At 36.3% G+C, this 27,337-nt stretch overlaps 1 protein-coding gene across 1 annotated transcript in view; it reads left to right on the plus strand.

Moving 5' to 3' along the window:
• The first annotated feature begins 1,520 nt into the window (after nt 1–1,520).
• Nucleotides 1,521–27,337, plus strand: part of Actbeta (inhibin subunit beta) — a 287,538-nt gene continuing 261,721 nt past the window's right edge. The window contains exon 1 of the mRNA XM_017626070.1: nt 1,521–5,031. Within this exon, the coding sequence (XP_017481559.1) occupies nt 1,548–5,031 (3,484 nt within the window). The 5' untranslated portion in view covers nt 1,521–1,547. The remainder of the gene's footprint in view (nt 5,032–27,337) is intronic.

Consider the following 27,337-nt stretch of genomic DNA (forward strand, 5'->3'; position numbering starts at 1 on the left):
AAAGTCGGTTCTTTACATATTTTCTAATTACCTTCGAAAATATATTAACTCAAAAAAAAAAATAAACAATGCTTCATAGATCGATTTTTTCTTAAATCTAACTTCATAAAGTTCTTTAAAAATATTTTGTAAATGAGGCCATAAGAGCTTAGGGGGAGAGTTATAACACAAAAACACATTTAAGTCGCAGCGAAGCACGCCGGGTAATTGCTAGTATTAAATAATTCATTGGCTCCTGTGTACAATGATATTATATGGATATTAAACCATGTTAAAATGTACACTCATGTGAAAATTAATAACATTTTTTTTATTATATGAAAAACATTTTATTTTTGTACCAAAGTATTGTTAAATGCAAATAATCTGGCGTTATAAAAGAAATTTTTTGTTACTTACATTCATAATTTTGCTTTGGATAAAACTTTACTGATTTTTATAGCATGAAAAAGTCTAAGATACTGATTATGCGCAAAAAAATCTGGCAACCTTAAATGCTGCTCTCAGTCGGGATCAGCTCTTCCCTTGCTCGTTCGCGCTGTGATGTTCCCTGACCAGCCTCTACTGCAGTCGGGCTGTCGCCCGTGGACTTTTGCTTCCAAGGTTTAATCGGAATGCTGCCAAACCTGTAGTTCAGTCTAAAGCCGTCCCGCCTGACACTGTTGAAATCGTCTTTGTCAATGTCCACTTTTAGACGTAGGCCCGTGTTTTCGATAGAGTTGTTTATGACTAGCCATCTTGAGGTGTTGAGTCCGTCAGGAGGAAGACCGTCATGTTATGGGACCGCGGATTTCATCTCCTTTCTTCGTGCTTAGGGGTTGAAATTTCTACCTTACCTGACACGCTTGTCAGCCACGTGACCGTCATCTCATCCTTGCGGTCCACAAGGAGCATACCTGGCCTGAAATAGACTCCGAAAAAAGCTATAAGATGCATCCATCCCTTAAACACGTCATCCATGATGACGTCTTGAGGGTTGTCAGCTCGGCCGCACTCAGCGTCTCGGCGCGTTTTCAGCGGACACGGTTTTTCTATTAGCTGCTATCCCGCTTCTCCGCTCTTTGACTGCCCTCTATTTTGTCCGCTGTAGTAGTCTTGCATTAAAAAATAGTGAAATAACTGAAAGAATCATAATTATGGTGGAACTTTTATTTCCTTAAATGTTAGAGCTTCTCAAGTTAAGCCGTATTATTTTTTTTAACAGCAGGTTTTTGGTACATATGTACATATGTATAAGTAAGTACATCATAAAGACTCATAACGTACCAAAAGTATAAATTTATTTTGATTTTTCTGTTTGTTACATTCCATTTATAAAAATCTTAACACAAATCTTCAATTTGTAAATTAGAACATGCAAAAAAATAGGTTTTGTCATTCTGAGCTGTAGCGACATTATATTTTTTGAACACAACTGTACCTATATGTAAAAGTACCTACACTGCATAAGTTTAATTAGCTTCATAACCAATGAGTAAAATATGTATGTATGCTCTTAACTTTAGCTATTGATAATCAACACTTCAGCATTAACAACACATGCGGTTATGAAAGTATTAAATGTGTTTAAACTCTGTATGATTTGCTGTTTGGAGCCAATGTTCCTTGCAATTTTATTGCTACCACTATCCAATGCGATAACTGTGAACAACACTAATAACGCCATAACCAAATATTGGCTATTACCAACGAAAACAACATCAAATATAACGTTGAGTACTCATGCAGAATCCAATTGTCCATCTTCAACGGCAGCCACAATTTTAACCGTATGGAATGTTTACTTTACACTATGCATTAATAATCATGATGCGCGCAATTCTATCAGTTATAGAAATGTAGAAAGTCACTTTCGCCGCCAGAACGAAAGTGAAATTGTTAGGGAAAGCGAAGGCAACATTGAAAGTTGGAGTCTGGAGCAGCAATGGAAACGAAAAGAGCGTACTAAAGGGAGCAACGCTAAAAGTAATCGAGGTGTTGCTGGAGTAATCAACCAACATCGCTCTGATGATATCTTCGAGATAACATTGTGTATGCTACTTGCAATTTTCGTAGAAGTAATTCCACTCACACTGCGCTATGTTCGCAAGCGAACTGTACTTTTCTGGCGTTGGCTTCTATTACTCTGCTGCTGCTCTTATTGGAGTATTTCGAGAAAACTATTTCAACGGCAACGATTACGGAATCAAAGGGCAGTTGCACTGAACTGTGTTTGTGAACTCATAAAACTTGCTACACTCAAATTAAAAAAGAGGCAAGATCATATCCCGAAGCTACCGTATGCAATCCGGCAGAATCAGCTGACAATTTTTGCAGTGCTAACTGGAAAAATGTTTGCACTTTTTGTACAAGGGGCTACTACACCGTCCACCGAAATGACAATATCATCAGACGCCGGAACTGCGTGTACAACCACAGGAAGACTAATATTATTGTCAGGAGTACCTACAGCAACAACAGCCATAATTGCACAAAATTTTAAAAAGACCTGTCATAATTTTTTGCTAACAACGCTTTTAATGGATCCCGTCACGCTGACATTTAATACGCCTTTTTTAACAGATCATGTACTTTATATTCTGGTGCCACAAGAAAACCGATTGTTTCATAACCAATTAGCCTTTTCTGCAGTAATATGTGAGCAGGTGAAAACTTTGCATTTATATTACGCTTGCCAATATTTTAATGGTATCGATAGCAGCAAAAAACAACAGGAAAATTACAGTGTTGGTGGACTCAAGATCTGTAGCGATTGCAATAGGTCACATTCGCATCAAAAATATAGAATGATTTTGATATTTCAACCATTATTTGACATAGCCAACACTATAATAGAAACCTATGACAATAATTATGTGAAAATGCATAATAATAGCCGTTATTTAAAACCGTCCAAACCAAACATGGTTAAATTAAACAAACGCAGAACTAAATCCAGCAGCATTTCAAAACTTGAACATGAAATTTTCAGAGGTAGGGATGAAGCTGTAGTGGAACGGAAGAAGACAAAATATGGAAAGTTGATGAGACAGAATCCTAGGCTTCACGATCTCTTAACCAGTACAAGTGCTAAATCTAGTGCAAAGCTTACCAAATCTACAATGTCAACAAATCAAAAAAGGCCAGCAAATTTAGGCATACCGATTAATGCGAAAAATAAAAGTGCGCCCGCACAAGAGGATCAAAATAGAAAAGGTAAAAATACCGATTGGAATGAATGCATGCATGCTATTATGAAATTTGACTTGTGCTGTTGCTTTTGGTGTTTTTGTTGTTATCGTCGCTGCAATTGCATTTCTGGAAGAAATTCGAGTGATGATTGTTGGTGTACTTGGTATTGGTGCTGGCAACGGCATTATAGGCAACATGCATTTAACTATCCGCATTGTATATACTGCTACTATAATTGCTGTCGTTACTACTGTTTTTATCGCTGTTATTGTTGCTGTTGCTTGGCAAAATTACATTCAACATCTATCACATGTCCATATTGTCATGTAGCCACCAGATTAAATAATCAACCCTCTAAATTAAAAAAACATCCAAGGGCAGGAAAGATGGCCCAAAAACAGCAACCAAGCCAAAATCCGGCAAAAAAGCAAAAAGTACCACAACAACTAGAAGACTTCAGAAATTTTCTTCCACCACAAGGTCTAACAAGTACCACCTGCCTCTGTTTTGAATGTCCCGTCTGGTTTTCCTGTCGGTCACTGCACTGCTATCAAAACGCACATTGCTTTAACTCTACTAAAGATGTGACTACGTTAACAAAAACGGCCACAAAATTAAACGGAGAGATTTTATTTAGCAAAAAAACAAAGTTCATGCGATTTGCTCGTTGTAGTGCAAAGCATCTAAGCAAATATATTTTTCATCAATTAATCCATATGGCGGAATATTTTTACCGGTATATAATAGCCGCGCTTCGAGTGAAAATATCTGTCCCAAGGTCAAGGGCAATTGTAATAAAAGTGTCAAGAGAACAGAAGCAGCAACAACAACAGCAACAGATGGTTTCCATTGCAAACGACCAACAATTAAAAATGAATAACTTATGTAAACTTTTTTGCAACAATTGGAAGCGACATCGTCGACGAAGACGACGACGACGCCGACGACGAATAAATATACAAGAACAGCAGCAGCAACAATCCATCACTCTTCAGCAGCAACATATGAGTAGTGAAAAAGACACATTATTTCATATAACCAATCATCGTTTTGGTATTTGGGACCTCAATGCGTGCAAAACAATCCCAACAAATGCCCCTTCCGTGCATTTTATATTATCAAAAGCAGCGGCTGGATCTATTTTAGCAGGATCTGTGTTAGCAGGAATGCGTCTAGCGAACACCAAAATTATTGCCTTGAGTGACCGAACGCGAAAGGATATGATGAGTCCAGCACCAACGCCAGCATTGATAACGTCGTCAACGTTCACAGCGTCTGCTAATACAGCGCGTGTTGGCCGTAACCGGCCTAGACCGAATCTTGTTTGGCTCTTTATTGGATTAGTGTGGTTCGAAGGGCCAAAATATGTCAACTGCAATATCAATGGAAGTAGCCAATCACAACAGCCTTCTACCCGGGCTCAAACTCAAACACAAACACAAACAGTTGCGCATACAACCACCCAAGCGCCGCTACAGCCGCTTACCGTACTATCACATCAACAACAACGTCAAACACAACCACCACAGATAGTTTCAAATTTACCTTTATTAACCACAAACCACAAACCAATTTCTAAATCGCCGGTTTCACATTCCCAAAAAGCAACAGAAGATGTTTTCGATGATGTTTCCACGTCACTCAAATCAAAAATAAAGCATGGAAAAAACAGTAATGCCAGTGGTAAGAGTATACGTAGTGGTAATTGTTTATCTTCGCGAAAACGGGCTTCCATAATGGCAGCTACAACAAATGAAAAGCAAACTGGGACGTCTAATACCGATTCAATTCTACCAATCGATCATACGGGTTATGAATGGCTCGAAGCGGAAGTGGAGTACGATTTTCTAGAAGAAGAAGGTGAGTTTTATCACGGCAATGAACTTTACGCGCATAAACAATACAAGATGTTTGATTCTGTGAACTGTTATTTTGAATTACACTAAATTTCCTTGCCTGTAAAAAAATACATACGTATCTATTTGAAAAACTCTAAAAATACAAATTATTGCTAACATATAGAGAAATAAATTGATGTATTTTTTCATTATCATTTTTTAAATAAAAAATACAATTACATATGTAGTTATTTGTTTGTTGAACGTCCCGTCCATTTTTTGAGGTGCATTTTGATAGTGGAACCAGCGTTGCCGCATTGACGATTTCGTCGTCAATTTGACGTTTTTTAGCTCAATGACGTTTTGACGATTTTCCACCCGAAATTACGATTTTTTTTAGTTTATCCATTTAATTATATATGTATGTATGTAAATATACATACATATATGTGCCTATGTATGTACAAAATTTGTTAACTGAAAACGTAATCTAAAATACAACCACGCATTTACTTATCTAGTTTTGTTCTTGAACCGTGCTTTTAGTTATATTAAATTTGTTCTAGAATTATAACCAAATCGTTAATTTGCACTGCTGACACTCATTTGAAAGAGACAGAAAAATAGCAGAAGGAATTTGTTGAGTTAAGATTATCATCGTTAATAAATGCCCCCGTTACACTTTAAAACTAGATCAAAATCTTCAAAAACTTAACATCAGTGGAGTTCAACAATTTAAAAGCAGTTGTGTTTTAAATCGTAAATCTAAATTGTCGGTTACAATTACAAATCAACCTTTAGTAACCCATATGCAGTGTGGGTTCCCTTTGGTTTTGTAATGTGTGGTGATTAGGGCGGAGTAATTTAATTTCGAAAAAAATGTAGGGCATATTGGAATTCGAAGTTCGATTATAACCAAAAATGGTGAACAAACTAAGTAGACGTTGACCCTGCCAATTTTTAAAAGAAAAATCTGTGTATTATATTTTTTCTCTGAAAGGAATTAACTTTTCATTTACAAAATCTGATGTTTTCCTCATGAAATATACTGCTTTTTCTTTTGAAAATTGGGAGAGTTAAACGTCATTTTAGGTATACAGTTTTCTCGCCATTTCGGCTTACAATTAATCGTAGAATTTGAATTTGCTATACACTTTTGTTGAAAATATTGCTCCGAACAAATCACTCCGCCCTAGCGGCCATATTTATTGTACGTAATTTATGTAATTTTGTTTGTATTTTTTATTGTTACAAAAATATAAGAAACAAAAATTTTATATTTTGGACGAAATGACGATTTTTTTGGGGTAAATTGACGATTTTTCAGCGAAAGCTTTCGGCAACGCTGAGTGGAACACAAATTGAAGGACCCTCGGTTTTACTTCCCATCTTAACGTTGAACGGTGTTGATGACAAGCCTTTCCATGTCATCATTAAGCGATTGGCCCAACACAGGCTCGCTTTGCTTGTTTCATTTTAAGAACTGTAAAAATATTGGAAATATAGTAAAAGGTTGGCCGCTGTAGCCGAATGATTAGAGGTGGGTACTGCCACTATGTAGGAACAAGGGTCGATCGTTGGTTTAAGCAATATCCCAAAAGAAATACAGCAAAAGTTTTTTTCTAAACTGCCGTCGCCTCTCGGCAGGCAATGGCAAGTCTCCGAGTGTATTTCTGCCTTGAAAAAGCTTTTCTCGTTAGATCCATTTGCCGTTTGGAGGCGGCATAAAACTGTAGGTCCCTCCATTGGATGAGAAGCTCTGCCAAACACTTAGCAGAAGTGAAAGCGCCAAAATAATAATATTATTATAAGGTTGGCCAAGAGCAGCTTTCCTTCACTTGCTCTAACAGCCCGACCTTATATAAAGCCACGCCGTTTGTTTACGTACTTCGCCTAATATGTTTTTCTGCGTAAACTGAAATAGTCTTTGCATTTGATGTCACTGAACGAAACATCAAAGCAAAATCTCACGCAGAACAAACGGTGGGAATTGAGACAGCTTTTTTCGCGCACGGTTCAATTTCGGTTGGCCCCATGTTGTATGACTAAATATGATAAACTTTTGGCAGGCAATTGCCGGAGTGCGTGAATACTAAATTGGCCTGTAAGCGCCCAAAGTTTTAAATAGGCGAACGTTTAATTTGACAGCGCTTTGAAGGCTTTTGACCAACAAGCATGTTCCCAAGTTTCCAAGTTTTAATATCTTAGGGAGAAAAAATGAAATAAACTTTATCGATTGCTTTGTTTACACTTTCGCGTACCTGCAATTTTATCGTAAGCGACAATGTGCGCAAAGATCTTCATTAACGCAGTTGTAACCAGGGATGGTAATCATTATGAGTAAAATAATATAAATCAGCAATCAATCATTATTTTACGATTTCTATTTTTTTCGCTTAAAAATAATAATTATTATTGAGTTTTATTTTTTCGATAGCAAAAAATCTTTTTTTTTTAATTTGTTTTTTTTTTGCTCAGAAATAATGATTATTTATAACATTTAAAAAGCCATACAGACGCAACCAACTGAAATCTAACTAACCTAAAAATTTTAGGTGTCGATACCTCTGAAAAGGATACGGCAGAAATCATGCTGTTAAAGCTTTTGAGTTTTTTAATGAGCATTATTCTTAAGTGAAAAATAAAAAAATTAAGCAATCATGATTTTCTTTGAGCGAAAAAATAAAACTTAAAAATTAATTATTGGTTTTAATCTTTATAGGTTGAACTCGCACAATTAATATTAATATTTTTTATAAATGTCTAGCTCATTATACATATAACACCGCCCGATATTAAATTTTAAACGCAAATATCAAAATAATAGCAGACCCGGCGAACCTCGTCCCGCCCAAAATTTTTATTTTTTTATTGAAACTCTTTGGTCCAACATTTTCACCAACAATTAACGTTTACGATTATCATTGGCACATTCATCTGCTAAGATTATGGTTTGGGGGTAATTTGCCGCTTTAAATAACCTAAGGAAAGCATTATATGCTTGAAGAAGTTCTTGAAATTCTCCAATTGTGCAGCATTTCATAGCAAGGTTATTCGCAAAATGAAATAAATTTGAAGAATTCTTTCCTCTTCACTCCCTGGCGGCAACAATGACCCGGTTCTATAGTGAATCTGTCCTAGAAGTTTAACAGTATAGTGGGTGGCAATTTCAAAATGGGTGCGAATCATTGTTCTACAGAAATGCAATATACATATACTTATTTCAGAAGAAATACCTTAAAATCTTGAACGCATAATAATATTGGAAAATCACATCCACAGCGCCACTTGGCAGCACGTTTTTGCAATACATATTTAAAATATTAGCCAAATCGGATCATAAATAAGATTTTTAGTAATAACTCAACTACAGCGCCAACTGTCGGATTAAATTGTGAAACTGTAAACCATCCAGAGACCCACTCAAACAAACACAAAAAATTTTGTTATAATCCGTACAACCATTTTGGAGGATTTCACTCACAAACACACCTACAGAAGAATTATAAATACATTCAAAGATAGCTTAAAGTCGGTACGTTTGTAGGCCTCACGCCCTCTTTTCAAATAGCCCCAATTTTCTCCATGAGTATGGGCTTGATTTCATATACATACATACATACATATGTATCTCCACACGCAGTTCCAGTACTGTACCATGAATACTTTCAGAGATGTGCAGTATAAAAATTCGGTTTGTATGGGAGGAGCCACGCCCCCTTTTCCAATAGCTCCCATTTTTCTTCATGAGTATGCGATTGATTTCATATATCTACATGCTAAGTTCTAGAACTCTACCATGAACACTTCCAGAGATACGTAGTATGAAAAATTTGGTTTGTATTGGAGGTGCCACGCCCCCTTTTCCAATAGCTCCAATTTTTCTCCAAGAGTATACGATTGATTTCGTATATCTACCAAGAACACTTCCGGAGATATGGAGTATGAAAAAATTCAGTTTGTATTGGAGGTGCCACGCCCCCTTTACATATAGAATTTTTGTTTAGCCTAAAACCATCCTTGGGACGCCCTTTACCCACGGTAGGGTGGTCTTGAAAATGGGCGAAATCGGACTGAAACCACGCCCACTTCCTATATAACGGTAGTTTTCAGAAATACGAAAACTACGATATTTTAGTAACTACTGAATCTTATTTACTAAAAATTGATATTTACAATAATTTTTATACTTAAAATAAGAATATTGTTAATTTTTGGCCAATGAGCGTGGCAACGCCCATTATGATTACCTTTAAACACGCAAAAGTCTATTAAGTCTAGATTTTTTTTTTGTATCGGTTGGCCAACACGTTGGAGAGACTATGGAGGCTGAGTGAAGATTTAATCGTGCTATAGCCGCAAATAGTTGTCGGCCTTTAGGAGTGACGAGGCGAGATCCCCATTGTGGGTGTTTTGAGTTGTAGTCTCCTCTAGCTAAAAACTTGCTTCCTAGAGTTTTGAAGAATTTAACATAGTCTTCTGACTTGATCGCATGCTTAGGTGGGCTATATACTGCTGAGATTGTTATTTGGCCTTTCAAGTTCTCGACAACTATATTAGTGGCTTGGATAGCGAGCGCACTTGTACACAAGGGTATTATAATTTTGTTCACATAACGGTTGTTTGTAACAGGCAAAACGAATCGAGATAGATATAGACAAATGTGTACATAAATGATCAGAATGAAAAGAGAAGTCGATTAAGCAATGTCTTTCTGTCCGTCCGTCCTTCCGCCCGCCCGCCCGTCCGTCCGTCCGTGTACACGATAACTTGAGCAAAAATTGAGATATCTCAACGAAATTTGGTCTGTAGCTTTCCCTTTACCCAAGGTAGGTTGGTATTGCAAATGGGCGAAATCGGACCGTAATCACGCCCACTTCGTATATAACGGTAGTTTTCAGAAATACGAAAATTGCGATATTTTAATAACTACTGAAGCTTATTCACTAAAAATTCATATTTACAATGATTTTTAGACTTAAGATTAGAATATTATAAATTTTTTGAAAATGGGCGTGGCCACGCCCACTTATATGATTACATGTGTATATCTTGGTAACCGCTCCACCAATTTCTCCCAAACTTGCCACAATTGTTAACCTTGGTACAGTGTAGCAAACGGCTGAAAATTTTTAAAATCGGACAATAACCACGCCCACATCCCATATAACGGTAGTTTACCAGACGGTAACGGTAAATTCCAGAAATTCTTTAAACTTCGATATTTCGAAATTTAAGGACGCTAATTTACGCAAAACTGATACTAACAACAATAAGTAACATTATTATAGAATTTTGGAAAGTGGGCGTGGTACTTCCGCTTTTTACCCGGTGAAATCAACTCGAGGGTTCCTTGCCAAAGTCGAGCAGTTTAATAGACCTTCGACAAATTCCTTAGCGCCCGCTCGACATGGGAAACAATACAAAAAACCATCCACCGACACTTCCGTCGAGCTTCGACCTATCCGTGTCGTCTTGCAACTTTTGAATTTCGAAAGAGGGAAAAAACCTACCCAGGCAGAAATCGGATAAAGTCGAAGCTTCAGAAACCTTTCTTTGTGTTTTCCGGCGTGTTAAAATACAGACATGTGCTCGCCCTAAGTAACTTTTGAAAGCGAGCGTTTAGATGCAGATGAATTTAAATATTCGTACACAGATTAGGAGTGCATATTTTTTAAATGAGAACTCGTCTAAGTAAAATATCATGACATAATTTGTTTTTGTTTTTCGCTCCATACCTAAAACGAAAAATCCCATTAAACATTTTACCACTACTAACCTGTGTAGGTAATATTTCGAGCAAGAACGAAATGCTAAAGAAGCGAAATAATTTTAACAAAAAGCTAATAAAAAATCCAGAAGCTAAACAAGACTTTTTCCGGCTAAACCCAAATATAGTCGAAAAAAATCTATAATGGCAACACTGGTTATTCTGATTCAAATAACCAACTCGCTTAGACTCTGCAGGTTTTTTGTGACACAACTGCGAAACACAGGAACTTCAGTGCCTATTTTTCATAGAACCATTTTGAAGTCCTTATGATGCGTAGGATTGGCTTTATTCTATTTTCTAAGAGAGGTAAAAAGCCAGTTCTGCTTTTGGAGAAAGCTTGGCAACTGCAGAAGAAGTGCTCCACTGTTTCTTCCTTTTCCTCATCTCGGCAACTTCTGCAATATTCGCGGGAGAATATTTCTAGTCTCGAAAAGTGCCCACCAAGTAGCCAATGACCGGATAAGCAAGCCGTGACCATCGAAATATATCCTCTTGCGAGGCTGAGCAGTTATTTCGTCCTTTTCTTATGTAGTTGTTGCCATAGTAGTAGCCTAGTTGTAATACAAGTGCCCCACCTCTAGACATGACCTGTTGGCCTAAGGAATTATATTAACCTAGTACCTAACTTGAAGGTCGCCAAATTTTACCTCTACTAGCTCATTGGCCGTGCAATTTCCTTCAATATCTCTATCTCCTGGTATCCAAATGAGGGTGACCTTGAATACGGCGCTAATATTGTTTGTAACTGCGAGACATTCCTGTGAAACCTTTGATTTTAACATTACCGCGTTCATTGATTTGATGGTTGCCTGACTATCCGAGAAGGTGATAAACATAGTCTTTGTTACGGCATGTGTACTAAGGTTCTTTATACCTAAAACCTGCCTGATAAACACTGCAGCGGTCCGGAATTCGGACGAATAATTCCAGTCATTATTCCTTAAAGAAAACTCCGTAGTCAACACAATTTTCTAGCTTGGATCCATCCGTGTAAAAATTTTACTCCCCTTCCGTGGTCTTGGTGTTTGCCATTCTCTTCTTGACGGGATGCTCGTCTTGAAGAGCATATCGAAGGTTGGTTCAGGTATTAGTCGATTTCTTGGTTATAACTTCGCGGAATGTGAAAAGTGAGTTCTGAAGCGGCGACCACATGTTTTCCTATCATATTTACTGTAGGGCTTTGCTTTGGGAGCTCCTGAAATGCCTAAAACGCTATTCTTTGGACCTTGCTCAGTAGCTTTAGTTAACTAGCGCTTCGAGTTGATGGCCACCATACGTGGAATACTTGTACTAGCCTGACCGCTGAAGTTTAAAGCCAATGCGTAATACGAAGTGTTAGTAACCATTTGATTCCGACTGCTTATTTTCATGTGTATAAAGCAACGTTGGCCTTCCTAATGCTGTCCTCTATATAAGGTTTCCACGTAAGTTTTCTCTAAAATATAAGTCCTAGACACTTAACACCCTCCTTCAAAGGAAACGTCACAGCTTTAAACATTAGCGGAGAGACTGAAGAGAGCCTGTGTTGCTTTGTAAAGAAAATTTCTTCGGGTTTTTCCGGGTCCGCTACTTTCTGTCCAGTTTCTAAGTATGGCCGTATAAGATCGCAAAATATCCATTCGCATATTAAAATATTTACCTTTAATGGCAATTGCCAGCTCGCCAGCATAAGCAGTGACGTGCCAGGGCCAGAAACAAGGCATTTACTGTAATAATCAAGAGGAGAGGGAAGTGAACTTCCACCCCCTTCCCTGAGTGGTGTCTCTGCAGACCTGTCTGCATATTGTGGTGTTGCCAATCCTAGTGGTCATTTTCCGCTGAAGAGTATAGTCTCAATGAGTGCCGCTACGTTATGGTCAACTCAAAACTTTTCTAAGGCACCCGTCTCCTTATCCGATAAGCTCATTTCCATCAACCTGACGAGCGAGCCTAAAGTAGTTTCCGTAGATTTGATTTCGTGTAGGAATGCTACGCTAGGGGGAGCCCAAAAGTTGGAATCACGCCCGTACATAATCATCCACTATCCTCTCTAAATTTTGAAGAGGAAAGGCGTCATACTTATAGGTCTGAAGTCTTTGGGGTTAGTGTGGGGGGATCTACCCCCCTTGGGCATGAAGGAGACTTTCATCTCATGTTAAGACAGCTTCTTATAATCACCGCAGTGCCCGGTGACTTGTAAGGACCAAATGTTTTAATAGCCCATTCGACTTTCGCATTTGTAATCAATCGATTACGTAGATCAGATTGCCTCCCATCATTAGTGGTATCGTTGTGTCAGCGCTAGCTCGCCAACCCGCGCCCTTCGATCGAACGCGCCGCCCTCGTAAAAAATTTTTGCTTTCTTCATTCTTCCTGCTTTTGAAGATGTACATATATATATGGGGTTTTCTTTTAAATCAGTAAGATATATGTATTTATATATTTATTTACTAGCAGACCCGTTTGTATTGAGATATTTGGTCCATGTTTTGACCAACATTTTAAGTTCAAATTTGGTTTTGTGGTCGTCATATCACCTAACGAAAGCGTTATGGCCGTGAAAAAGTTCTTACGTTAACAATGATCCGGTTCGATGGTGAATTGTCCTTGAATCTGTATAGTATATTTGGTGGCAATTTCAGATATGCAATATACATAGGCCTTATTTCAGACGAATTACCTTAAATATCTTACAATAGTATTTGTAGGCATTCACCAAGAATTGTCTGTATTTTCTGAATATTTTCCTGTGGAATGCTAACGGCTTATCAAAACACGCACTCGGGGTTAAAACGCTACTCAAGTCTCATAATATAGGTATTCTCCTAATATCCGAAACCCATTTCACCGAAAAAAGCTATTTTCAAATACCGAATTATAAACTCTATTATACAATGCATCCCGATAGATAAGTACATGCTGGCTCAGCTATATTAATAAAAACAAGTAAAAAAGTCTAAGTTCGGGTGCAGCCGAACATTAAATACCCGGCGCAAGTCTTAAATATAGTTCATCACCTTTCTGAAAACTACCATTACATGGTAAGAAGAGTGGTCTTACCCCAGTTTCAGTTATACTTAATGAGATAAACTTATATGGTTAGATGTGGGCCGTACCACGCCCACTTTCCAAAATTCTATAATAATGTTACTTATTTCAAGGGATTGTTGTTAGCATCAGTTTTGCGTAAATTAGCGTCCTTAAATTTCGAAATATCGAAGTTTAAAGAATTTCTGGAATTTACCGTTATATGAAAAGTGGGAGTAATTTTAGCCCGACTTCAATAATTTGTAACATTTTGCTTTTATATGGTAAGCGAAATAATCATACTAAGTTTGGTACAAATGGATCGAAGGGTTACCGAGATATACATAACTGGTCATAAGTAGGCGGTGCCACGCCCATTTTCCAAAGTTTTATCATTGTGTTATTGTAAACATCAATTTTGAATAAATTAGCTTCTGTATTTACTGATTTATCGAAGATTTCGTATTTCTCTAAATTACCGTTTTATGGGATGTGGGCGTAGTTATTGTCCGATTTTAAAAATTTTCAGCCGTTTGCTACGTTGTACCAAGGTTAACAACTGTGCTGTGTGGGAGAAATTGGTGGAGCGGTTACCAAGTTATACACATGTAATCATAAGTGGGCGTGGCCACGCCCATTTTCGAAAAATTTATAATATATTTTAATCTTAAGTCTAAAAATCATTGTAAATATGAATTTTTAGTGAATAAGCTTCAGTAGTTATTAAAATATCGCAATTTTCGTATTTCTGAAAACTACCGTTATATAAGAAGTGGGCGTGGTTACGGTCCGATTACGCCCATTTTCAATACCAACCTACCTTGGGTAAAGGGAAAGCTATAGACCAAATTTCGTTGAGATATCCCAATTTTTGCTCAAGTTATCGTGTACACGGACGGACGGACGGGCGGGCGGGCGGAAGGACGGACGGACAGAAAGACATTGCTTAATCGACTTCTCTTTTCATTCTGATTATTTATGTACACATTTGTCTATATCTGTCTCGATTCCTTTTGCCTGTTACAAACAACCGTTATGTGAACAAATTTATAATACCCTTGTGTACAAGTGCGCTCGGGTATAAAAATATTAAACACTTTAATATTAACTCATACAGCACGGAAGCTATCCAAGCCACTAATATAGTTGTCGAGAACTTGAAAGGCCAAATAACAATCTCAGCAGTATATAGCCCACCCATGCATGCGATCAAGTCAGAAGACTATGTTAAATTCTTCAAAACTCTAGGAAGCAAGTTTTTAGCTAGAGGAGACTACAACTCAAAACACCCACAATGGGGATCTCGCCTCATCACTCCTAAAGGCCGACAACTATTTGCGGCTATAGCACGATTAAATCTTCACTCAACCTCCTTAGTCTCTCCAACGTGTTGGCCAACCGATACAAAAAAAAATTCCAGACTTAATAGACTTTTGCGTGTTTAAAGGTATTGGAGATAATGAAATAATATGTAATCCCTGTTTCGATTTATGCTCAGACCATTCTCCCGTTATGGTCACTCTAAGCAATAATCTTGCTGACTCAACTTCTCAATGTTACCTTCACAACAACAGAACTGACTGGAATCTCTTCCAAAGATTAACATCTCCAAAATTAAATTTGAAACACTCGCTGAAATCTAGCAAAGATATCATTGCAGCTGTTGAAAACTTCAAAAACTTCATCATTATCTCAGTAACTTAGATGCAACAGCTACCAGCGATTATTTCCTCTGGAAAGCAGCAAAAAAATTAAAGAGACCAACTCTGACACAACCCGATATCAGAATGGAAAACAACCAATGGGCGATAAAGCAAGCACATTCGCACGTCACCAAAATTTTTTTTTTACTCCGCATGAAATTGAACCCTCTCCCAATACTGCACAATAAGTAACACAGGCTCTCGAACAACCCTACCAAATGAGGCCACCCATAAAAAAATTCTCAAAAGCTGAGGTTAAGGAAGCGATTAAAAAACTCAAAGCTAAGAAGGCTCCCGTTTTCGATCTAATCACTGGAGAAATATTAAAACAGCTCCCGGAAGAAGGAATCACTTTCCAGACTTATATTTATAACGCAATTCTCTCATCTGGTTTCGTTCCACCTCAATGGAAAGTTTCCTAGGTAAAAATGATTCCTAAACCAGGAAAAAGTGCAGACAAAGTTGAGTCATATCGCCCAATCAGTTTGATACCCATCGCTTCTAAAATTCTGGAGACTCTTTTTCTCAAAAGATTGATGCCAGTAATGGAACAAAGAAAGAGTATCCCTAATCACCAATTAGGTTTCAGGAAAAAAACACAGCACAAACGAACAAGTTCACAGGCTTGAAAACTGCATTCGAACACAAAAGTATTGTACAGCTGCATTCCTCGATATATTTCTAGCTTTCGATCGAGTATGGCATGGCGGCTTAGTTTACAAAATATAGTAATAGTAAATAGTACCCTCCCGATAAACTATTATATCTTTATCGAGTCCTATCTCAAAAATCGATTTTTCTTCGGCGAGGAGCAGTCTGAGCTCTACGAAAGTTCAGCTGAAGTACCTCAAGACAGTGTGATGGGTCCCATCCTTTACCTGCTATACACATTTGATTTACCAGCATCCGAAGGAGCAAGTGTTGGCACATTTGCAGACGACACTGCAATTCTCGCAATGGACACCCTTCCACAACTCGCTTCGCTTAAACTCCAAAATGGCCTAAACAAAATAACACAATGGCTGAAAGATTGGCGAATTAAGCCAAATGAGATAAAGTCTGTCCAGGTTACGTTCTCCCTTAAACGTAAAACCTGCCCGCCCGTAAAACTCAATAACGTGGATATTCCACAGCGTGATGCGACAAAATACTTAGGCCTGCATCTCGACAACAAGCTTACGTGGAAAACTCATATTTTCACTAAACACAAAGCCCTGGGAATGAAGCTCAGAAATTTACTCGCACGAGAGTAAGCTCTTACTCTATTCATTCCAATCAAAAACCTTTAGAATGATTGTGAACGCTCCGCTCTATGTCCCAAACAACCAAATACACCGCGACTTGAAAATCCCTACTGTTGCTTCCGAAATTAAAAAGCACGCCTTGGCGCAAAACAACAAATAAAAACAAAAAATGAATGATCACCCAAATCTTCTTATTTCTACACTCACTTCTCATACAGTGTCATTCCAGCGACTTAAAAGGAACTCGATATTATTTAGAGCTCTAATAACATTAAATTCCTGTGAATAGAATATGGTTGCGCCACTGGGTGTACTCCATATATGACTATTTTCTTATTTAGTATTTAAATTTCAAATATTGCTTAATGTTAAGAAAACAACAAACCGATCGCAATCAAATATATATATATTCTGTTTAATCGCCTTAAAGCAAGGACCGCTATGGTTGTGGTGCTTGATTTAACGGTGGTAATTTGACTTTGATGCTTTGTGTCTCGGAATGACTTCACTTAACGGTTTTTAGCAATAGCTCGACTCCAGTGTTGCCCCTATCGTTAACAATATGCATTTTAATATGAGCCCAAGCCAAGGATAAAAACGCGCCGATTGGAACCCCTCCTGACATTTTTGGAAATTTTTTTGGCAAGTTGTACCCTAAACTACAGAATTACCGGGTTACTTTTTATTATGGTGCAATAAAGCCATAATGGCTTTAGACAAATAAGACCATACGTAAAAATATGACCTTATTTTTCAACGTGAAGTGAACTTTGTTGCACTGCGCCTTATGTACTATCAGCTGGGAAGTGTGTGTATACGAGACCTAATGATTCCTCGCTCGTCGTAGTCCATGCGTTCCCTTAAGATATGCCAGGATACTTGGCAACACTCCAAGAATTCTAGGTAATCTTACCGCTTCCGTTGTTTTTTCACTTCCCTTGCAATAACTTCCTGCTGCTAAAGATCCTTTCATGGCTGTAGCGACCTGATTAATCAATCCCTTTAATTCCACCTGCATGGTCACAGTCGCTAGTGGCCGCCCTTTTATCATAGTAGGCCTTCTTCGTGGCTCGGACATGTTCTTCCGGGTCCCCTTGACCTGCAGTAGCAGCCTGTCCTCCGCCCTTGGGTTAAAATAGGGGTGTTTTTGGGGCCTTATTTTTCTTAGTGGAACTGATACCGCAGCTCTAGCAATGAAACGATTGGAGGCTGGTCTGCCCAGGCCTCCTCTTTAAGCAAAAATTCTCAAAATAGGCATGACCTTCCAGGGTTAAAAAATTGTTTTTTGAGTAAAAGTTTTGTTAGCAAATGTTATTAAACACTGAAAAAGTATTTTTCCATCTCGGATTCTGGTCATCTGAAAAGCTGATTACCCTAAATTGAATTCATATTTTGGTCCCACGAGTGTCAGAAAATGGAGGTCCGCCTGCACAGAGATCCGTGTGTAGGGGTAAGGCTAGGTAGACTCGGAGGCCGCCAGGTATCCGGATCACTCCCGTCGACGCGGCTGAACACCAGAACGGGTCGACTTATAACATTTTCCAACCCAGAGATTTTTTCAAGAGGTTAGCTCCTCCGTTGACTCTTGGTTTCGGGCAGCTATATATGTATGTAATATTTATTTTTCTGCCGTGCTCTCTCCGATTTCGGCAAGGGTGTTTAGCAGGTAATAAAAAAATAAAACCCAGTTCAATCAGTAAGAGTGGACAATTTTACATGCGTACAGTTTCTGTAGTCATAATATAAATCAAACGGTTTTTTTTTATTTTGTCAATAATGTATCATACATTCTAATAATATTTTGGCGTTTAAATTTTTGCAAGGTGTTTGGCCGCGCTTCTCCAAATTGTGTCGTGTCTCTTGTGTCGGTACACAAAATAGGGAGGAACCTACAGTTGTACGCCGCCTCCAGCTAATGGATTCTATGTGAAGCTTTTTCAAGGCAGAAATACGCTCGAAGGTTTTGCATTGCCTAAAGAGGGGCGACCTAAGTTAGAAACATTTTTTAATTTAGGTGTTGCCCGGACCAGGGATCGAACCTAGGCCCTACGGTGCGGCAGTAGTGCTTTCCAACCACTGACCACAATGGCCTTTAAACATTGAGAGATACGAAATATTAATAGTCTTATTAAAAACCAGCTTTTATTAATTTAAATACATATAAATATTACACTGTTTAAGAGAGAATTAAAAAAGAACCTCCTCTCTAAAATTTGCCTTATGTCGCTTACGATAATATCAAGAATTGGGCTCAATATGAACGTTCACATTGCTTAAAAATACAAAATAATAATTTTTTTCACAGAAATCAGAAGGCAATGATGCTTTAGGAAAAAAGGAAAAATTCTTTGAATAGTTGAAGTTTCCGTTAACTAATAATCCCTTGAATTTTGATTTTTGGGGCCAACTTTACAGTGCGTAGCTTACCACTGGCAAGGGTTTAACTATCGATTTTTATATTCACAGTTATATTAATAGTAGGGCTGCCATAATCCTGAACCCATCGACAATGCCACTTATCATCCAAATCAAAAACAAAGATACAAGTGAATATGGTGCCATTATATTCCTTATAAGTACTGTTGCTTTGTTTTGAAGTAATTTCTGATAATATAAGCAAAGTAGTTTTGTGGCACAATCCGTAGAGCTGAATGATTGATGATGATGTCGCACACCTAGATCTAAAGTGAGCTAATTCAAAATTCAGAGAGAGAAATTTAACTGCTTGTGGATCGTACAGATTTATCGCAATTAATACAAAAACAGGCATATCAGTAGTTTTTTAGTTAATGTATATAATCACGAAGAAAAAAATATTTCCATTAATTGGATGTAAAGGATGGATTGATTTATGAACAAAAATCGCCCTAATTTGTTTTTGAGTTGATCGTGTGTGTGTGTGTGCGATATGTTGTATGAAACGCTCACGTTTTGATTATTTTAATCACAAGCAGTTTTAACCAACTTCAAAAAAGGAGGAGGTTATCAGTTCGTAGGAATATATCATTTTATGTATGTTACCGTATAACTTTGGTTCATTAAGTTACTATATATGTGAAACCATTTAGAAGCTTTAGAAGAACTTCTCCAAAAGGTACGTCCAACAAAAGCCCTTTTGGAAGCACTTCTTTGGATAGCGAATGCAGAAGCCCTTCAATTTGTGCCGCTCAATACAAAGAGGAAAGCAGAAAGAAATGACTTTAAGAAAGGCCTCTTAGAACAGATTTTAGCCCCTGAAATTTTCTATTTGGTAGTATGGATGACTTTTCAGTCATGTATCTATTCAGGATTTTAACCAAATAAACTAAACAGAAAGAAGGTAATTGTTGAGTGATATTTTTCAACATGTTAGAAAAGACGTTTCGTTATCGATTTTCGATTACTAATAACAGAAAGCTTAACCCTTTTTCATAGCACGATTCGGTCAACAATGAAATGGGTGTCTGCATTGACATTCATTAAAAACCACGGCAATTTAAGCGTAGACCAGGACACCAGAACAATTTGTTTAAAACCACTATAAATCCTGGAAACCCAGGACGTCTGCCAGCCCTGTCCTGTAGTTAAACTTTTGTCGAATATAAATTTTTTGTGGAACGAAATTCACATTTGCATAGAATAAATTCAGATTTTTCGAAGTTGTATAATTTCAGGCGATATGAATTTCCAAGGGTAACTGTACGACTATGAATATGAATGCATTGTTAAACTCTTGATAGTTGTTAAGTTACCAATAGTTGAACTACGCGCTGTGAATTACGCCCTGAGAAGAATCGTAAATGCATGATTTTAGTGCTAGTTAACTAAGCGTTATTCGCGATAATTTAATGAATGTTTCTTAGGTAATCTCAAAATTTTTTATTGATTTAAGAATAATGCCTAGTGCTTTGTTTACATATCCAAAAGTAGCAGTTTATAAATCGTCGCTTGGCATGCAATAAGTAGTATGCGCCAAATACACTACCATGTACATACATATCGTCACCTGTGGTGCGATTCACTACGAGATTTTAACAACTCTTGTTATTGTTAAGTCAGCTAAACGACAATTTTAACTACTTAGCTATTCGGTAAACGGTAACAACATTCGTTAGCGCCAAATCAGCTGTTGTCGTTAACGATAACAAAGGCCGCTAATTTGACGACGTCTAGATTGGTGTTGTTAATAAAACGTAAAAGGTACGTTCTACACTTTTATCTTACAACAGCACCGCTAGCAAAAAAAAATCAAAAATCAAAGGATTTTCATGGGTTAAAATTATTACCAGGGGGTTTTAGGGTTGGTAATTAAGAATCTAAAGTCAGTTTTTCAAAATTCAAAATGGCGGATCCAAAAAGGGGATACATTTTTTAAAAAATGATTGCATTTGTTCGAAACCCGGAATCAGGGAGTTTTTGGGGCCGTTGATTACGAATCTGGAGTAAATTTTATTAAATACAAAATGGCGGATCCAATTAGGCGATCAAATTTAAAAAGAAATTACTAAAACTTGGTACTGAACTTTTTAAGCATAGTCAAGGATTGAAACTCGTTTCCAGTGGGTTTCTGGGGTTGATTACGAATCTGATGTCAGATTTTCAAAACTCGATTTTTTCTCCCATATAAAATGCTTGTCCACTTTGTGCACACACGAAAGCCTTGGCATATGCAACAGATTTGTGCCCATTAGCGGCAGCACAGTTAGTGAGTCGCACAATCGTTACTGCAAACAACAAAAATTGTTAGCTGACAACTCTACAAGTCGCATTGTTAAAAGTTACTGAATCGCACTACTGAAATGCAAAAAGTCGTAACTAATAAATATTCATTTTTATTGATATGATGGATTTCATCGAATCGCAAATCCCCACATCGTTTTATGAAAAAAAATCAGTCTCCACTTTTTTCATTTCAGTGGCGATGTGTGCTACGTCTTTTTTCATTTCGGGTCACGATATGTATGTACGTATGCATGTGACATGAAATGTACCATGCAAATTTCGTCAATTCACCGATTAAAAAAAAAAATAAAATACTTAGTTGCAAAGTAATTATCATTATTATGTTTTAATACAAATATTTTGTCCAAGTTATTTACTACAATAGATAGCGGTATGAAAATTGGCACACTCGTAGAAAAATATTTGTAGTCGAATGACGTATATTTTGCACAATTGCCTTTTCATAGGTGGGTGAATATTGCAAAAACAAATTATTGTCAAAAATAACATGTACGCAAAAGAAATTATTTATAATATATAGACGTTGTTGCTTTTGTATGACGAAGTATAGATATTTAACTAAAAGCGTATCTATTGTAGTTTAAGGGCTGTTCTCTCAAGAAAAACGAAAAATGTATATAAAATTACGCAAAAGAAATGGAAAAGAAATTTTTTTCTGGCAAAATTTCTTAAATCAGTTTGCAGCTCTCAAGAAAAAAATGCTCGTATATATGTTGGTTTTATATATTGAAGTATAAATCTTTATCTATAAGGATCAGGGTGTCCAAAAAATCGCCCAAAATCGCCAATTTTTTTTTAATATAAAATTCATGAAATCGACCTTAAAATTTTTTTATTTTAACAATGACATCTTGTTATAGAATAGCTTTTAAAACCAAAAATTAACACATTTTGCAATATGGCTGCGCAATAAATAAACGTATTATAACTCATATGATTGATTAATTCAATAATAATACTTTAGTGCTCAGCGCTAAAAATAAAGTACAAAGCGATAATAAGGCGAGAACAGTTATCTCCACACTTTGTTCGAAACCATATATAGCCGTATGCATAAAAACTAAGCAACTGCCGATCCAACTGTGAAGTTCCAAGTCTCTAGGTCATCGAAAAGTTGGTCAAAAATTGATTGCGTGATTTGGCCCTAACAAACATACATGCATACATACATACAGAGAAAGCAAAAAGTGTAAATATCGAGTAAAAGGTCTGAAATTTTAAGAAAAAGCGTTTGCATGCATACAGCCCAGTGTCTGAGAAGAAAAGTTGAAAGTTTTACACAACCTAGTTGAAAACAAGCTCTTACCGTGGTTGGCGTACAACAGTGCAGACTTTGGCCACATCAAAACTAAAGTTCAAACTCTACAACAGGCTTTTCACGAACACATTTTGCACAAAAAATTTATGTGAAGGAAAAAATCATCCAAAATCGCCAAAGGCGATTTCTTAAATTCTTAAGCGCAAACATCGAGAAAATTCGCCAATTTGGCGCTAAATCGTCCAATCTGGACACTCTGATAAGAATACCAAATTACATACCGCTATCTATTGTAGTTTAAGAGCTATTTACAGCTCTGAAGAAAAACGAAAAAGTCATATAAAATTACGCACAATAAATGGAAAAAAATTTTCTTCTAGCAAATTTTTTTAAATTAGTCTGGAGCTCTCAAGATTACCCAGCAAAAAACACGATTACCAGAGAAACAAAAGTGGAAACGGGCTAGGCGATGGGAATAGCTTATCCTTTCGCTTCAAGAAGGCATTATTTTAACATGGGCATGTCATTGGCGGAAGCCCTTACCCACAGCATTATCCTCAAACGAAGGGAGAACGCATGGATAAACAGAATCCAGAGAAGCGAACAAATAATGCCTTACAGAGAAACTAATGTAGAATACCTAGATAAGTACATGCTTATTTATATTAAATTGAAATCAGAAAATGTCTTAAAAGATTAAAATTAATTAAAATTTTTATAAATCAGTTTTTATACATACCTATGTAAGTATTTAGGTATGTATGTACATAGATTTTACTTAAAAATCGGTATGTACGTACCTGCATATTTAATTAAGCTTATAATTGTATTTCCTCACTCTTGTACTTCACTTCATTGACTGACTTCAACTTCGCTGCAAATTGAACAAAGCAAAACATGATTTTTATGCGAGACAAATTTCCACAGAAAGTAACGATAGAAAAAGAATTTTTGGTTATTCATTCTATTTTTCTGCTTACTACGATGCAGCATTCTAATTTGCATTCCCCCAAATTAAGCAAATAAGCGAAATAAAAAAAAAAATATTGTAGGACGTTCTGCTTTGCATTCCCTGAAATGAAGCAAAGAAGTGAAACAAATAAAATATTGTAGGACATTCTACTTTACATTCACTGAAATGAAGCAAAGAAGTGAAACAAATAAAATATTGTAGGACATTCTACCTTGCATTCCCTGAAATGAAGCAAAGAAGCGAATTAAAAAAGAAATATTATAGGACATTCTACTTTGCATTCGGCAGTGCCTGAAAGAAGCGAAAAAGTTCGAAGGCATTATAACGCTATGCCTTCCAGAATACGTTACCTCTAAAAGCGATTACCGATTTTTTGCAGCAAAAACAAAGTGCTTTTTCAAGCAACAGAAATAATGAAAAATACTTCTTATGAATTTTCTTAAGAGCTGGAATCTAAGTCAATAACTTGAACAAATGAATTTCTTTAAAGTATTAATTTACACTTTTTTCGAAAATACGTCACTTAACGATGTTTGGATGGTGAACTTCACGTGGCTTCACTCATGTACATATCTGTGTTCGTATGGAAAAGTAGCTTATGTCGAAAGGCCGGCTTTAGTATAATGCGGCATTCCCTTTATTTTTTAAACGACAAGGAATTTTTTGATGAGACTTAAAAAGAATATTGACTTGCTAGCATCGGAACTATTTCTTGCACGTTTATTTGCTAAATGTTGTTTAACGGCTTAGCGCCCGTAAGTCATTCGCAACCGTATGCTGCGAATGCCGATTTATACTAAAGCCAGCCTTTCGACATATGCTACTTTTCCATACGAACACAGATATTATGTATGATGTGGCATAGAAAAAAATGTAAGCCACCTCTATAAAGTTGACTGAATAATAATAAGCTCACATTTAGACAGTTCAGGTAGAAGGAATAATAAAAAAATGTTTGAGAAAGCCAATTTTTGATATTCGGTTTGTTCATGTAAAAGTTGTAACTTGCCAGTAATTAAATTTCCGAGAATTTGGCAACATTCGCTCTTATGCTTGAAACACAATACCCGGCGAACGGCAAAGTTCGCCGAATTGGGCGATGCCGTCGTTCACCGTTCCCCCTGCTATTTTGCGTACTTTAACAGAATTAGAGCGGTAGCGAAAACAGTTGATACCATTTTGTCGCATTTATAATTTAGGTGACCATATTTTGAAAAACGAAACCATATTTAGAAATAATGAAATGATAACAAATAAAAATATAAGGAAAGGGGAAATTATTATAAATTATTTTATTTTAAGCCAGATTTACCGAATCGATCACTGTATTGTTCAACCAACAAAAATAATTCGTGTTATATGTTGTTTTCTTCTAAATCTTTGAAAGCACAAAAAACATACGGCCACCTTTGGCATGTACTGCCGCCATCGCCCAGCAGAGTGATAGAAATAAATCTATCGCCACGAAACGCCGCCGAGCAAACTTCGCATTTCGCTTTGGCTGTGTTCAATTTCATATACCGGCGGGTGTTCTAATTTTGACAGCGGGAATTTCGCCGTTCGCCGGCATTGTGTTTCCACGGTTAAACAGGAAAATATCCAAAAATGTACGTGAACGCAAAACCAGTAACAATTTGCTAATTTCATAAGCAGTTAATTATTTTCTTGTTTATTCGCCTAATATATGAACAGGTTTTTATATATTTAAATAGATTTATTTGGTCAATTTCCACTCTAAGACCCCCATAAATAATTCCTTTATTAGTTTCAATTGCAGCCTGCAACATACAATCAGCTGTTTTTCTTGCTTGAAAATTGTTACAAGTTAAAATTTGTCCAGTAAAACTTGCATATTGCCCTCCAGTTTCCTCTACTTTGCAAGTTTTTTGGAGACATGATATTATGATTGTCGACTTCGACGTCGATGTAATTTTTTCATCAAAAAATAGCCCTCGTAAGTCCAACTCCAGCTACGCTGACCACAGTATTTTTGCGAGGAACACCTTGAACTTACGAGGGCTATTTTTTTTAGGAAAAAATTACATCGACGTCGAAGTCAAAAACCATAATTGGGCCGAATGTGTGAAAATTGTTACATAATCTTTTCTATAGGCATATTTTATTAAATTTTATATGTGGTGTTTGCAGTGGCGGACCCAGGTAGGGGATATTGGGGGAAAAAAAAAATTTCAAAAACTACCTAAATCCGGGAGATGCTAGAAATTTTGGTAAAATGAGAATATTTTGAAATGTACAAAATTATTGAGATTTTAGAAATTTTTATATTTTCCAAAATTTTGAAAATTTTATTTATCCTAAAATCCATCCTAAAATGTAAAAATGTGAAACATCACAAATTGTCGAAAAATTCATGGTACTTGTGTGTAAAAAATAGAAAATTCTTAGAATTCTAAAAGATATTAACATTTTTGAAAAATTCCAAAATTTTTCCGCTTTTCGGAACTTTTCCAAAATTTTGTATTGATATAACAAAGTTTGAGAATTTTAAATTTTTTGAAAATTTTGAAAACATCAACGTCTAAAAATTTTTTGGATCTTCAAGAATCACGAAAATTATTTAAACTTGCAAAAACGACGAAATATGAAAACATTTTCAACATTCGAAAACTTTTTATTTTGTTTGATGAATTTTGTATATTCGACACTTTTACTTAGAAAAAATTTTGTATAATTCCTACAATTTTCAAAATTTTTGAAAAATAAAAAATTTCTAGAAATCTAGTATTCATCATTACATTGAATTATTGTGATTTACTAAAATTTCTCAAATTCACAAAGTTTTGAAAGTTTAGAAAATTTTGGAATTCCACTCAAGTTATTTAAGATGGGAAACTTCAAGAAATTCAAAACTATCAAAACTCTAAAAATTTTAAATTGCGGTGATTTTCAAATTTACACTGCCGGAACAAAGTATTGGCACAGCAAATTTTTCACAATATATGCAACAATTTTCATTCTATTATTTTTCCGCTAATTCCGTATACAAATATGGTTAATTCTACAACAAAAAAAAAACATAAAAATAAAATTCCCAAACTTTGTGCAAAACTCGCGAAAATTCAGCAAATTTTCATGAAAATTTTCAACTTTTTAATCAGATTTTTTAGAATTTTTTCGAGTATGCTGATTTGTGGCCCAATCAATTTTATTATAAAGTGCAAGTTTGAAGTAGCTAGTAATTATGGTTAATTTTTGGCAATTTTTTTCACGCAGTCTCTTCCATAAATTTTTTTTTTCGAAAATACTTTATATGGAAAAAATGCAAAACACCTTTAACAAAAAAAATTCTCAAAAATCAACGCGATTTTCGACTAACTCCGAATCTGCATTTTTACTAGAATTTAATGGGCTGCAAAACTGCATACTCAAAAAAATTCTAAAAAATCTGATTAAAAAGTTGAAAATTTTGATGGAAATTTGCTGAATTTTCGCGAGTTTTGCACAAAGTTTAGGAATTATATTTTTATGTTTTTTGTTGTTGAATGAACCATGTTTTTATATAAAATTGGCGGAAAAGTATTAGTATAAAAATTATTGCATATATTGTGAAAAATTTGCTGTGCCAATACTTTGTTCCGGCAGTGTATATACACGATATATGTTGAAAAATTACCCCCCCCCCCCCCCC

This window comes from Rhagoletis zephyria, unplaced genomic scaffold (genome assembly GCF_001687245.7).
Source record: "Rhagoletis zephyria isolate East Lansing unplaced genomic scaffold, Rhagoletis_zephyria_1.1 Rzeph_scaffold_00063, whole genome shotgun sequence".
Taxonomy (NCBI): domain Eukaryota; kingdom Metazoa; phylum Arthropoda; class Insecta; order Diptera; family Tephritidae; genus Rhagoletis; species Rhagoletis zephyria.